This window comes from Atta colombica, unplaced genomic scaffold (genome assembly GCF_001594045.1).
Source record: "Atta colombica isolate Treedump-2 unplaced genomic scaffold, Acol1.0 scaffold205, whole genome shotgun sequence".
NCBI lineage: Eukaryota > Metazoa > Arthropoda > Insecta > Hymenoptera > Formicidae > Atta > Atta colombica.
In genome coordinates, this window is record NW_017259300.1 from 1787363 (window position 1) to 1802472 (window position 15110).

The following is a 15110-nucleotide window of genomic DNA, read 5'->3' on the forward strand; positions in this document are numbered from 1 at the left end:
TTACTTATGATCAGTCCAGCATTTTTGTATCTTCAATAGAGATTTAGTGCCGAATATTTAAAGGGACGCTTTTAACCATCGACGTTTATGGCAGCCATCAGATTAGCAGACTACGCGATTAGCAATTTCATTATGCGGGCTCTTCGTATTGCATCATCAAGCGACGCAGGCAAGTTCAAAGGAAGAGGCTGTTTTCATCAAACTCGTTTGTGAATCATAATCGTGTAATATATGTACGATGCTTTAAGTGTAGCAGATTCAAGCGCTGCTCGTCCTATTTTTCGAGTATGAACGAGAGCTATTTCGTGTCATGTTCGGACACTCGAATTCGCTCCATGTTGCAAACAGACCATACGAATTGTTGACTTGTACTACTGCAGGATCGGCGTCGACTTTAATCCGCGTACTATTCACATTGCGAACGTGCTTAGACATAACTATTGTTCTTTTCTTGCACAACGCTCATGTAAAAAATAATAAATACATTCATTTTCTTTATTTGCAATTTTTTTAAATAAGAAAATGTGGATTATTAGCTGAACGGAAGACTATTTAAAAAAATAAAATCGCAAGTTTGTATATACAAAAATAAAAAACATTTTTATTTTTGTATACAAACTTGCGATTTTATGCTTTTTATTGAATAATATTCTAATATAATTTAACTTTTTATTTTTATTTCTTAATATTATTTATTAAGTATAACAGAGTAATTAAAAAATTCACGATTCAAAATACTACAATATAATAAGAATGTTCTCTAAAAATTTAATAAAAAATTATTTGTAAATTTTGACTTTTATTTAATTTTTTTCGAGAATTTAATTCTTGCTATAGTATTTTGAATCGCAAATTTTAGAATATCCTATATAATTAATTTAGAATTTGCGCAAGTATCGTACTAACAATAATTTGTGTAGATAAATATTTAATGCATTATAAAAAATATCAAATAAAAAAGAATTGCATAAAAAAAGAAAGTATGTATACTTTTAATAGGTGTATGTGTGATATTTACTTGGCTGCTATTTAAACAAAAAATGTGCATATTTCAAGTTTATTGATTGAGTATTTCTTTAAGGACAAATATGGAAGCAATATTTGCAACAATATCAAGGATAAAAAAGAGAATTACATTCGTGATTGCGTTCTTTAGAACGTAACTAACGTATCAAATCTGTTGCACGATGACTTTATTGCACATAGTATAATGCAGATTGAAAAAAACAAGCATGCATTTCCCATTTAACGTTAGCTAGCGGGATTTTAACGAAAGTTAAAGGCTTTCTTTTCGAGCGTTTCGTGAGAAGTTCTATTATTCTGTATAAAACGACCATCTGAGAATGAAACTAGAAAATTTACATAATTACAGAAAGTGAAAAGCATTTATTCGGGGCGTGGATAACTTTTACACAATAGTAATAAAATACCAATTATTACGCAATAGTAATAAATATTATTTGCAAGAAACAAACTGAAATGCTAATCACTTTTAATGTCGCCTCTTATATTTAAGATAGAATAACTTAATGAAGGTAAAGAAAGTTTTTAACTATTTGATATGATCGTATATTCTTGTTAATACAAAATCTATTTTTAAGAGAATACTAGATATTTAATTTATATTTAATATAACATCGTTTTTTTATTTTTTCTTCGGTTATAAAATTTAAATTGGCTTAAAAAAAAGTCTAATTTAAAAAAGATCTCTTCCCTATATTATTTTTTGCATTTAACTAATTTTATTAAAATCTACATTTTCTTTTTATAAATAGACAATAAAAAAGTTCGTGATTCGATCAGAATTCGTTAAAACTTTTTTCATAGTTTATTTGTAACTCGTAAATTATTAAGTGCATTTTATGGGTGTCAGAGATAGCGAATGTAAACCGCACGACACGCGATAGAATTAATTACTAAAGCAAGATATTGTCTTTAATCGTAAAAGCAAGAAACGACAACGATATCATCAAACTGTGAATTAGTAATTTTAGGGATGTGAAATGTATCTGACGTGAACCTAACATGAAAAACGCGCGTTTATATGATAAAAAGCTATAATGTATAATTGTATTTTCGTGGCTATTTGATATGATCATGAGACAATGATAAAAATGATAAATCTTTTGAAATTATTGCCTGTGCGTGATTTTTAATATGTATTCTTATCTTGAATACGTATTCTTGACTTTATAACTGCTCTTAAATTTTAATTGGTCCTGAATTCATTCGCAACAAACGCGCTTTGTAACACATAAATGACTTTTTATTCAGTAGCACGAAAATAATTCTTTTACTCAAGAATCTCTCTATTTTGTGCTAAACTCCATTCTTCATTATCTTTCTATACATCAAATAACCATTAAGCCTTCTCCAAATCTGCACTCTCTGCAGTAATCATTTTATGTAGCTTATAATATAATGATTGTGTTATTTATATAATATTAACAAATCAGGTCAATTGACAACAATTTCATTATTATTAGTAAAACACTGAATCATCATAACACAATGTTTCCTAATAATATAAAGGCATATATAACAGAATTGTGTGCTGATTCTTTTCATTTTTTCTGACTTCTGTTCGATGTAATTTCTCGCGTGACGCAAATACCGGAGTTACTCTAATATAAATATCTATTACTGTGATAATAATGCATCTTTTAAAATATCTGATTAAAATATAATTTATAATTGAGAAACATCTATCCGTTTAACTTTATTCGTTCAATTTTCATTAGAGAAACCGCATTCATGCTTTTGCTGTAGTTTCATCTACTCAATATATTTATCCTAGACATGCTAAAGCTATGAATGCATGTTTTGGAAGTTTATGGTTTCGCAGCACGTACGTGCAACTTTGCGTTGAGAGCTTTGGAGTCGCATACCTTGATAAATCGGATTGCTTTGACGAGTAATAACCAAGTTCGCAATATGCGCTACGCGTTTCGTATTTAGCAAAATATAAGTGTATGCACGCGAATTGCACGAGCATTCGTATCCCCGACGAATTTAATTCTGGCGTCGGCGAGGAGACAAACCGGATAAGGGATAGTTTCTTGGAGCGGGGAGTCGATGTATGCAATGTATTACATGCCGAGCGGCGTGAACAGGATTCGTCGAGACACTCTGAGCTTTTCCCGTGTTAAACTACCGTAAACATAAACATGGCCTTGCGTAATACGAGCATTAAACTAGTACAAACTCGCACTCGCATGCGATGGCCAAAGTTTTGATCGCGCCAGACCAGAGGTTCTCATAGTTTTCTACTTTAACTTCTATTTCTATGTTCCTATATTTTTCACATGTTTTCTTGTACAAGAACCTGCTAGCAGTGCCAGCGCTCAAGTACACAGTTCTGTCAGTAACATATATTTATGATATTCTTCTAAATCATCCAAATTTCAAAACTTCATTCCGGTGTGAACGAAATTCTCATCCACAAGACGCATCCGACAATCTTCTGATACGATGACGCTATATCATTTATTATTAAATTTGATTTTTTGCGTAAATTTTAAGAAACTTTATTTCACGGATACATTCGCAGAGATATTTTTTACAAATATTATGTAAAAAATGGTTTTCAATCGAATCTAGAGCTAAAGAAAAATTTCGAATCGATTAATAATTTATCAATTTTTTAAATCATATTTTACGAATTCTTTTGTGCTCGGTAATTATTATTTGTACCGTTTGATTAATGCACGTCAACTGTCAAGGAAAAGTACAAACTTGTAATCTATGTGTCTAACTTTTCGCATTTCTCGCATTGAATTTCTTTGGATGTTATATACGTACGATTAATTACGGGGGTTAAATGGAGCACTGCAATTTGTCTTGCTATTCTTCAAACCGTTGCAATTTACGCTTTTCGCAGAAAAGCCGTTGTGTTTTAACACCCGCGCATTGAATCGTGATAAATTATGTGTATATTTTCAAAGCCGATTAGAATATAACATAGCTAAGTAATTATTTTGGATCTTAATAATAATATAATTTTACAAATTACATAGTCTTTAGACATTATGTAAGAAAAAATCAAATAAAAAATATGTTTTTATAATTTTATAATAAAACGATAAAAGAAAGTAATTTTTAAATAGATTTATCTATTGTTGACAAAGTTATTTTCTATGTTGTCGATAAACAATAAAATTATTTTAAATTATTCTAAGCAATAATTTAAAAAGTTAAATTTAATATAAACTGTGTAAAAGAGGAAGAGAGAGATAAATAAAATTATCGGAAATGTTCAAACAAATAGAATTTAACTACCCAAATAGAAAATCATGAGAACATCATTATGATCTCATTCGTTACTTATAAGTCAATTTTTAGATATCAAATGACGTTATGATGACGTTCTGTGACTTAATTATGACTTCGTATTCTACCTGGATAAATGGTTACCTTTTTCTGGTTCTATAAATTATTGTCACACACAATTCTTTCTTATTAGCGTGGAAGTGTAAAATTTCCTGTTAAGATAGACCGAGGCGAATTGGATCACAGAGTGAATCAGATCAATGTAAATTTTGAGATAGCCATTATGTGTTATTAATTTTATTACTTTTTTATTTCAAAAACAGCTGGTTTGAAACAAAGAAATAATAAAACTAACGACAAATATTGATTAACTGTTTCAAAATATATATTGATCCAATTCGCCGTGTGATCCGATTCGCTTTGGTCTATCTTTGTTATTTAATTATTTTAAAAATTCAGATTCTCTATCATCGAAAAAGATAAATTAAAAATATAAAAATAAAAAAAAGACTCTTATATTGTCAAAAGAGTAAACTTAAAGTATAAAAATCTAGTGGTGAAATTTAAAAAATATTCACTGATGAAAGTTTGATTTAAAAATATTTATCTAGGAGACAACCATAGATTTACACATCGGAGAGCGAGCAGAAAAAGAATAAAAAGTATAAAAGTATGAAAAATGTTCTTGTCACTTGACATCGTTTGCGTTTTAGTCTATAATTAATCCTAGCTCGCAAAAAGAGTCCGCTGCAGATGTCGAGAACGGAAAGCATACAACACCAGTTTGTACAACCGTCTCCGCCGAGTTAAAGATTTTAATTTTGTGAACAATTCCGCTGGATGAGACATCGCCGGTAATTAAGCGGCGGAACTGGATAGAAAAACTTGAAAGTATCTCTCAGTTGCTCTCAGTCGAATCGAATTTTCAGTCCTAGCAAGCGTGTAGTGAAACAGTCACGAATGTGCACGGACAAGCGTTTACCAGCGACGTCCTGTCGGTGCAGACTGTGTACGTCACTTTACCGTAATTACGAGCGAGTTTAATACGCGCTGCGAATGATACCTATTTGCAAGCTTCGGTGGTGCATTACGTCGGATACCTTTCGACGTGCGCGCGCGCGCGCGTGTAATACACATATATTGACTCCCCGTATTAATGTGGCTAAAGTCCGAAACACTGTCTGTCTGCGTCGATATTTCAAAATCGGCTGTGCGCAGCTTGGGATTGGAGAACGTAGAAATGCGATTAAACTTGATTTTCCGGGCATTTAATTAACAATCCGATGGAAAACTCGTTTCGTCGATACGTCGCGCTGCAAAAACACTTTTGCTATATTTATAAATACAGAATTTAAAATAAATGTTGTAAATACATAATCTATCCATTTATTGTACAAGATGCGTTAATGTCAATTGCAAAAATATTCATAATTGTGTATAAATAACATACAGAAATTGATATGATTAATTTAATAAGGAGGTTTAGGAAGTATTATTCAAATTATCCAACAATTCCTCATTTATATAAAAAAATTTATTTATATAAAAAATTAATTAAAATTAATAAAAAATGTAATATGTAATTTATACACAAAAAAGATTGCTATTCGTTCCTAAATAATTGAAAGAAACGCATTTAAATGTATTGAAATATCTGAACACATTTAATATATTTAATAAAAAGTGAAAAACAAGCGCTCGTAATTATTGCTAATGAGGTCCTTATAGTGCTAATGTATATTTTAAATTATTTAAAAATTAATATCATTTGATCACTTGAAATATACATTAGCTATTAACAATAAAACCACGATTAAAACTAATTCGGCTCCCCTTCTTTTAATTAGTAAATTAAACTACATATACTTTTTTTAACAGACGCTATATGCTGCACATTTTTTACATCTAAATAAATTTAGAAGATATTTTCTATAGTGTCTTGGAATAATTTTCATGTCAAGAAAGCAAGAGCTTGGTTTATAGTGCAGACTAAGTAGTGCAGACTAAGTAATGTAGTTCAGGGGATGAATAATGTTCACTGCACACTTTCGCCTATGCATCGACGAGTTTACTACCGTGTATGTTATCGCTAGCAAAGCTGGAACTGTCATTACTGCATCTGCTTGAAAATTTCTCCTTCTAACGTGATATATTGCACGATCATACGCAATGAAAAGATTAAAAAGGCAATGATGTAACAATAATATTGTTGTCTGCTATCTATGTATAACTTTATTCATATAAACAAATTCTATGTTTGGATTATAAATTTCGAAAATCAGTACAGAGTAACAAAAAAGTTTAAACACATAAAGTTTTGTGTTTATGAAATAAGTAACAAGTTGACATTATTTATCGTCATTTTCAGATTAAAATGACATTAAAGATAAGATGACATTATATTTGATGTTATTTTGATGTTAAATAATGTCATCTTATTATCTGGGTAGTAAGGTGTTAGTTACATTTGATTAAATGAAAACTCTGCATTAAAAACTTTTCATCGGTTAATAAACTAAAGACTATTAGTCTTACTGTCTCGAGAATTTATTCATAAAAAGATGTATGGCTATTGTTTGTGCGCCTCTAAAGCGCCTCAAAATTAAAGTCATTTTGAATGTTAATTATTATTTTCGGTATTTAATAAGATAATTAGCACTCTAGAGTTTGCTTTTCTGTAAAATTAATGTAATAAACTTTATGAATGATCTACAAAACTTTGTAACTTTTTTATAAGATTTTATAGATATAAAAATGAAAAAATTTGACTATTAATGTCATTAACGAGGAAAATCTTCTCTAAAAGAAAACGTTTAAATAATTTTCTTTAAAAAATCCTAAACATCTTATTTTTAAATTATTTCAACTCTTGAACATAACTGTTCTCTTAAATATGCGATTCTTTATAGTGTCAATTAATGTTTACACTATTAGCAGTTTCAATATTTGCATCTTTCAATAAAAACTCTGAAACATCACGATGTCACATATGTATGTGTTAGAAACGGGAGCTCGAAGCGCGTGTATAGATATTCATTAAATTTCTCATTTTATGCGTCAAGGAATCTTGTCGTAAATCGCGGTTTATCGAGTTTAGCCTTCGACGTAGAAATGCATTTATTCAGGTCGGCGCGATTGCTCGCCAACGAGATGGGCGAAACCGTGTAGAAACTTTCCTTCTGCTCAGCGGTTGATGATATTTCCGGAACCGAGAATATCTGGCTTGGTATTATCCTGTCGGTAAATAGGACGTAGAAACTTCAAACATGTTGCGGGATAGTACAATTTTTAAGCTGCGCGTACATCCGACGAAACGTTCTGGTTGTTTCGTTTCAATGTTCGCGGCGAGTGTATTTAGTAGTTTTGGTAATAACAACCTGTGCCAGACGCGGACGTTGTATTTGTTCGAACGAACGTGACTTTACGGCGGCGCTTTAATTATGGAGATTATTACCTGCCGGTCGGACATTAGCTAAAATTTATGAGATTAACGTACATCCGCCAAATTAGCTGTTGCCCATCATCTGCTGGACAATTTGAAGTTTGCGAGATGATGGGTATCGTCGCATCGATTAATGTTATGAACAAACAATTTGTAAATTATTTACTGTATAAGAAGAACTTAAAAAGATAAATTTAATATAAACTCTATGAGAAAGAAAGAGAGATACCAGCTTAATAAAATAAAGTTAAGAAGTATTAGGATATTTAGATGACTATCTTTCTTTTTTTATGACTCTATAAATTATTACCATTTCTTTATGACCACGTCATAAACGTGGAAGCGTATAAAATTATTTGATCAATCTGGAAGTAATTTTTGTTGAAAAAGATAAAATATAAAAATTGAATAGTCAAATTAAAAAATAAATATCAAGCAATTTATAATATCTCAGAAAAATGTAAAAATTTCTTGAGATGAAGAAATGATATAAATAGCAATAGAGTACTTCAATAAAATATAAAGTTTTTTTTTGCATTTATCTAACAATGTTATTGTCATTGAAATAATGAGATTTATCAAAGTATCAGTCTTATTTAGAGATTTCATTTAGTTTAAATATCAAATGACATTTGCAGATCAGTAAAGCGAAAGTACTTCAAGTGCGTACTGCATTAACAAACAGTAGTTTCCCTCGCCGAACCCTCTTATCCCATTGTTTGCACAAGCGAGGGTGCACACGCGAAATGGGAAGCTCCAGGAAAAGTGATCGCGGAAAGATGCTCGGTCTCGCACGTGGATTTTATTGTTTTCTTTCGCGTTATATATCTGCCGCGTTGTCCCCGTGAAAATTCAGCAAGCGTGGAATCGTGGTACGTCAAAGTGTACGTCTGCTTCTGTCGACATCGTTGAGCTCGACTATTACTCATTCAATATTGCCCGGGAGCGGTAACCGCACTTTTAAAGTGAAATGAAAGCGTGGTATACTGCTCTGTTTGACAGGAAGTTGGATTTATGGGCAAAGTCACCTATCTTATCGTAAAATGTAAAAATTATCTGAAAAAGTATTTACATTTTTTTATCGCTATCTTATTTATTAACGTGTTCAAAACTCGAAATCGCGAGAGTGTATTTTAGCAAAAAGTACGATAGAAATATTTCATTTGAAACTTACAAATAATAAGCTCATAAAATGCGTGTATTAAAAAAAAAAGCGAATGTCTTATTAGCTAAATGCAACATAAAATTAATTTGTTTTATGTTGCATTATTTTAGTTTATTTATTTATTACATCTAATTTTTGAAGGCATAAAGAAAACTAAGTCTTTAATATCAAGACTTTGAAGTAAATTTCTAACATTAAAAGAAGACTAAGTATTTGACAAAAAAGAATTTCAAAAAGAGATGAAAAAAGAAGCGCGTGATGAGTTTGCACTTTCCTAATTTAAAGTAGCATAATACAATTTAAGATTGCGTTCGGATAAATTTTCTTGAAATTCTTGCTTGAGAAACTTCAAATCTTTTTTTATCTTACATGGATATTTGATCTTGCACGTAACATTGATGGTTTTTAATAGAATGAAAAATTATAAAAACTTGACACAATATTAATTATTTATTTTATATTTTTCTTTTATACTCTTATTATTTTATTTTTTTGAAAGAAAAATTATATGTCTTCTTTTTAAGCGTAGAAGAAGTGTAACGAGTAGCAATGCAGAGACATTTATATTACCTTTTGGCAGAAATCCAGCATGTATTAGTCTCGCTTCCATGAGCAGAGAGGGTAGGAGGAAGCACATGGCCGTGCAAAGATGCACGAAGGTCGCCGTAGGGCCACCGTGTCTCCATAAATTATTCACCAGACCTAAAAAAGAGTAGTTATCACCCTGCTCAACGTCTTTCTCGAAGTTATACATTGTAATTAAGATCAATCAGTCGTTTTTGAATTAAAACGTAAAACAGATGTTAGTTTTTATCCTATACTCAATTTTCTTTATGTTATTACGATAGAAATGACAGATTGTACTTTGATTGTACTTTTTGCTGTAAAGGAAAATTTCTAAAAATTTTCGAATAGATTTTAAAGACTTGCATCAAATTATTAAACCTATTAAATTTTGAATAAGTTATCTCCCTTTTAAATTTTCAAATTATTATAATAATGTTAAATATAGTATTATATATAAGATTTATCGCACATTTACTTTTTTTTAAACACTATTTTCATATATATTTGATTTGAATAATATATAATACATAACAACAAAATAAAAGTATTATGTATAAATATAAAGTACTATATAAATATAAAATAATTTAAGATAGATACCTATTTACAGTCTGATTAAAAACAACAAAAATTTTATCAACATTTTCAATTCGAATAAAAATAAGTTAAGACAGCTATTAATTATTTTATGTCTTAAATATATCAATTAACAATAATTGCAAATTTTATAGTATATCATATACGCTTTTTTGTACTGGTGAAATATGAATATTTATTTTGTACTTTGAAATTATGGTTTACTTACTATTATCAGGATTGTTAGTGAGAAGCGAAGATGGAGGGTCGCGCGAACAAGCGCTCAAATGTCGGCCTAATTTTATTCCATCGTTTGCCAGATTACCGAGCTTCAAGAACGCCGCACCAAGTAGCACCGGAAGTAGAACAACTCCGGTGCCGGCTAGCACCAGGCAGGCATACAATTCAATTTTAGGAGGTGGCGCGTCCGCTGGCCATGGTAATGACAAGTAAGCTAAAGGAATTATACAAAAACACGCACGTTAGAAAGAATAACGTTTTACATACTTAATTTAAGAAGAAGCATGTGAATTGATATTGATATATTAATTTAAATTTGACGAATTAATTTGTCAAACTTAAAATGTTTGTCTTTTTAAAATCTTATTTTAAAAAGGTATTATTTTTATTTAAAATCTTATTTTTATTTAAAATCTTATTTTGAGCTTTTTTTTTATTTACAAAATTGTATCAATTACTATGATTGTTTTTGTGAAAAAATATAAACTTAGAGATTATCTTCTGTTTCTCAATCTAATTATGATAAAAGAAGTTTTTTTTTCGAAGAAAAGATAATCTCACTTTATAGGCCAATTAAACAGTTGTCTTGATATCGCAAATGATTAAACGAAAAGCAATAATCGGAGAAAAGGAAAATCATTCGTTATTCTTAAATAGTCGATTAAAGAATTATCAGGAAGCACAACATTAACATCCTTTTAACAGGATGTTAATTCGTTTACATTCTCTTAAATCTCTCTCTCTCTCTCTCTCTCTATAATCTACTTAATTAACAATTCTCTGATTTTCTGTTAATCCTATCGAATTGGATGGGATTAAGATTTCTTCTTGGAAAGAGATAGATAGTATAAAAAATTTTGTTGGCAATTTCGTTTCTACCGTGTGTCTTTTACGTAATGACCTTCGGTAATGGAAGCCTCGTACCAGCTGCCAAGAGAAGAAATTTACGCAAAACCGCCGTCGGAAATAGTCAGAAAATAAGGAAAGGCAACGAACCATTCGGAATCTCGCTCAGAAGTTTTACTGATTAAAGTAACAAATGAAAGGGGAAGAGAAGCGCTTCGAAGTCGCTAAAGTAATTTCATAATCATCACTTTGTTCTTTTTATTTCATAAAAAATTCATTTCAAGTTATACATCAAATAATTCTGCAGATATAAAATCTTATGTTGTACAATCTTATGTTGGTATCAAAAAGAAAGAGGAGGTTCCATCGAAAATTTTATAGTATGCATTGATGGGAGATTATCAGATTTAATTCAATTTCATTGTACGTGATAGTAAATAAATAATTTATTTGGAGACAAAATCACTGGTCCAAAAGAAGATTTTCAGATAATTCAATGTTGTTAACGTGATCCCGTAGAAAAGCGTATTTTAGCAGAATAAAACGAGGTAGAGTTATCTTACCGGCAAATCGTCTGGCGTATCTCATTGCTATGTACGCTTGAAAAGCGACAGCTACGATGCCGTACCAGACGGACCAGAGACTGTTCACATGACCGCGTATACACGATTCTTTCCTCGTAGATTTTCGTGCCCTCTTCGACTTGCTCGTGGTCGTGGTAACACCACCGGAGCTTATACTTGATACAACTGGCAGCGGCTTCAACGGCTTTTTACACTTGGCCTGGTTCACATCGTTATTGTTTTCGTATCCCATTAAGCTCCCAGTCATCGACATTTTGTTCTGAAACATACAATTGAGAGTCATGCGCTTAATTTAATCCAATGAAAATATAATATCTATTAGAATACAAATTGTACAAGTGTACATTAATTTTATTAAAAAAAAATGTTCGTATATGTTTTGATCTTTATTTTGGATTCTTCTCAATATATAAAATTATATCCTAATAAACACTAATACATAAAAATATTCACAAAACAGTTTCCCAAAAATTTCTAAAAAATTAGTCAATCCTTATCCAAAGAATCGAATACGTGCTTTCGTACTTGTGTGTCGCATATAATTATATTTTTAATAAAATTAATTTAATGTTGAACAACTTGAACAACTTATTAGCTCCAATAGACACATTCATTGATTCATTTATTAGAGCCCGAATTTGATTATTTGTGTAACCTAAGTCCGGCCATACACGTTCAAGAAAATTTGTCAAATATGCTTGCACAAGCTGCTTGTGCAAATTTATTTGAACGTTTATATCAGAAAATTGCACAATTACTTTGGTTTGCACAAATAACTTTTCTGACACACATGTTCAAATTAATTTGCATAAGCAGCTTGAGCAAACATATTTGACAAATTTGCTTGAACGTGTGACCTTCCTAATACAATTATTGTGTACAGATATGTGTGTGTGTGTGCGCGTGTGTGTGTGTGCGCGCGTGTGTGTGTGTGTGTGTGTGTGTGTGTGTATGTGTGTGTGTGTGTGTGTGTGGGTGGGTGGGTGTTTGTGTGTGTGTGTGTTTAAAGTAGGTATTATGATCCCAGCTTTATAAACTATTAAAAATTTTTATTTTATTTGATTAAATATATAGGATGCCTATAAAAACATTCATTCTCACCTGTATCCGCGAAATACATGTTTGATTATTTTAAGGAGCTATTCCTTTAAAGGAAGTTAGGCTTCTTGAAACAATCGAATATATATTTTGCGGTTTTTCATAATTTTGAACCATTTCTAAAATATAGGGATATAAGAAAGATTTGTAGACTTTTACGATCATGTTATACTTCAATAACTAAAATAAAATTTGTTTTTTATTTAATACCATAACTCTTTTTAACATGATGATTCTATATTTGAAACTTATTTCAAGGATATTTGACGTCAGTTATGACACAAGTTATTAAATGAAAAACAGTATTACATATTACACATACACACACACACACACACACACACACACACACACACATACAACTCAAATAATGCTTTTTTTCGTATAATAAAAATATTTCTGCTATAATATTGTTAAACTGCAATTGACGGTTTTAATAACAATTTTATAATTTTCCAGCAAAAGTTTGAAGTTGTTCTTTTTTGTAAGTTTTTTATTTGTGATGATGTTTTTTATTTGTGTGATTAAATAAATGTAATAAATTTCAAAGAAAAATTGTGTTAAAATAATTTACACAATTAAATAAAATTTTCTTTCAATTATTTATGTGTGAAACTTATGCTTAGCTTAACACAAATTATGAAAGTCTGCACATCAAATTAAATACATAGAACATAACAATTTTTCATGTTTTATGAAATTGAGATTACAATATTCTGAACATAAACTTAAATAAAATAAACTTAAATAAAGCTTAAATAAACTGCGATTAACTATCCGATAACATTTTTATGATTTATCGATACAAATTCTTTGCACTTGTTTCATATTCTAATCTTTGTTAATAATTATTCGAACGATGACGCTTTCTCTTGAACGATTCAAGTCATTTTCATTTTGCTCAACTACGCAGGAGTTTCAATGCTGACGGTTTATCTCTTGTGCGCCATTGAACCTCCTGGGAGGCTCTTTTTCCTCGTTGTATCTTTTCTTGCTGTCTGCGCTAAAGAGAGTGCAGTTCTTGTCTCTCCCTCTTTTCTCTCAGTATTTCATAGTCACGTTGTGCGGAAGCGAGGAAAGTCGCGGATGTGGTTATGCTAAAATATTAGAATGGCACAAAGCTTTAAATTTCTTATTTTTAGTATTAAAAGCAAAATTAAATTTAAAATAATTCTTTTCGTATTCCACATAGTCTGCAAATAAATTTTTTAGCATTCCTTACATATAGAATGTAATAAGAACTTGTTATATGTTGAAATTTTCAATGCATCTTAATTGTCTTATGAATATAGTATTAGCACTCTTCGTAACAGTCTCGATAAATTTATAAATATCATAAATATGCAAGTAAACTACTCTCTCGTACAAAAACTTAATTAAAAAGTGATAATTTACAATAACTCTAATTGAGGGCAATTAAGAAGTGTTTCATCGTCTTATATTGTTTTATACTATTAAGTTATCGGTTTTAATTATGTGGATCGCGTTGCATTTGTGAAATAAGGTGTCATTTGTCTCGTCAGAATGTGAGGTCAGAGTAATTAAAATATAAATGTGCAGTTTTCAGTTTAGGACTAGTGGAGAGCATTGGGCATGCCTATACTTGTTCGGTTACGAACCGGGTTTTCAGCCCCTCGACTTCTCCGAGTCTGGGGGTTGTAAAGTGCAAAGTTTTATGATCGTTTTCATTGGATTCGTTCCGCGATAAAATTTCAAGAAGGGAACGACGAGAGACGGTGCGTGCGAAGAAGCACGTGCGTGACCGTATCAGGGACTTGAGGCATGTATTCGCCTTCCTGTTTCACGATCTGAAAATTTATAGTTCCCCCGCGTACAACTAGCCACGAAATCCTCGTTCCACAATGGCGGATCTTTCCTTCTGCTTCTTCTTTCCTTCGCGAGCATATTCGATATCTGCGTGGTTTCTAACGATCATGATTATATAAAGTAAAGATACAAATGTTAAACTGACACATAAATGATACGAAATTATTTAAAAATGCATTATGCAATAGCAATCTAATTAATATAAAATCATATGAATATCATGAAATACAGTGAATGTAAAAAGTATTTTTTTTTAGGGAAAAATTTGATTTAAAAAATGTTATCTCTGTAAAAAATAGAGTTAATTAGTAATTTTATACAATGAGTACATTCTATTTTAATATACAACGAAATTTGCGTATTCATGATAATGATAAGAACTAAATTTTTCAGTTCTAATATTTTATTTGCGTATAAATAATAAAATTTTTATCACTTTCTTAAAGATATATTTTAATATTAAGAATATTAAAATATATCTTTAATATTAAGAATG

General features: G+C 30.5%; 1 protein-coding gene across 1 annotated transcript in view; it reads right to left on the reverse strand.

Moving 5' to 3' along the window:
* The window catches only part of LOC108687315 (protein tincar), a 37305-nt gene extending 25363 nt beyond the window's left edge, over positions 1–11942 (reverse strand). Inside the window, exons 1-3 of the mRNA XM_018193009.1 lie at positions 11669–11942; positions 10249–10473; positions 9447–9578 (exon numbers count right to left, since the gene is read on the reverse strand). Of these exons, the coding sequence (XP_018048498.1) occupies positions 9447–9578; positions 10249–10473; positions 11669–11942 (631 nt within the window). The remainder of the gene's footprint in view (positions 1–9446; positions 9579–10248; positions 10474–11668) is intronic.
* Positions 11943–15110: the final 3168 nt, after the last annotated feature.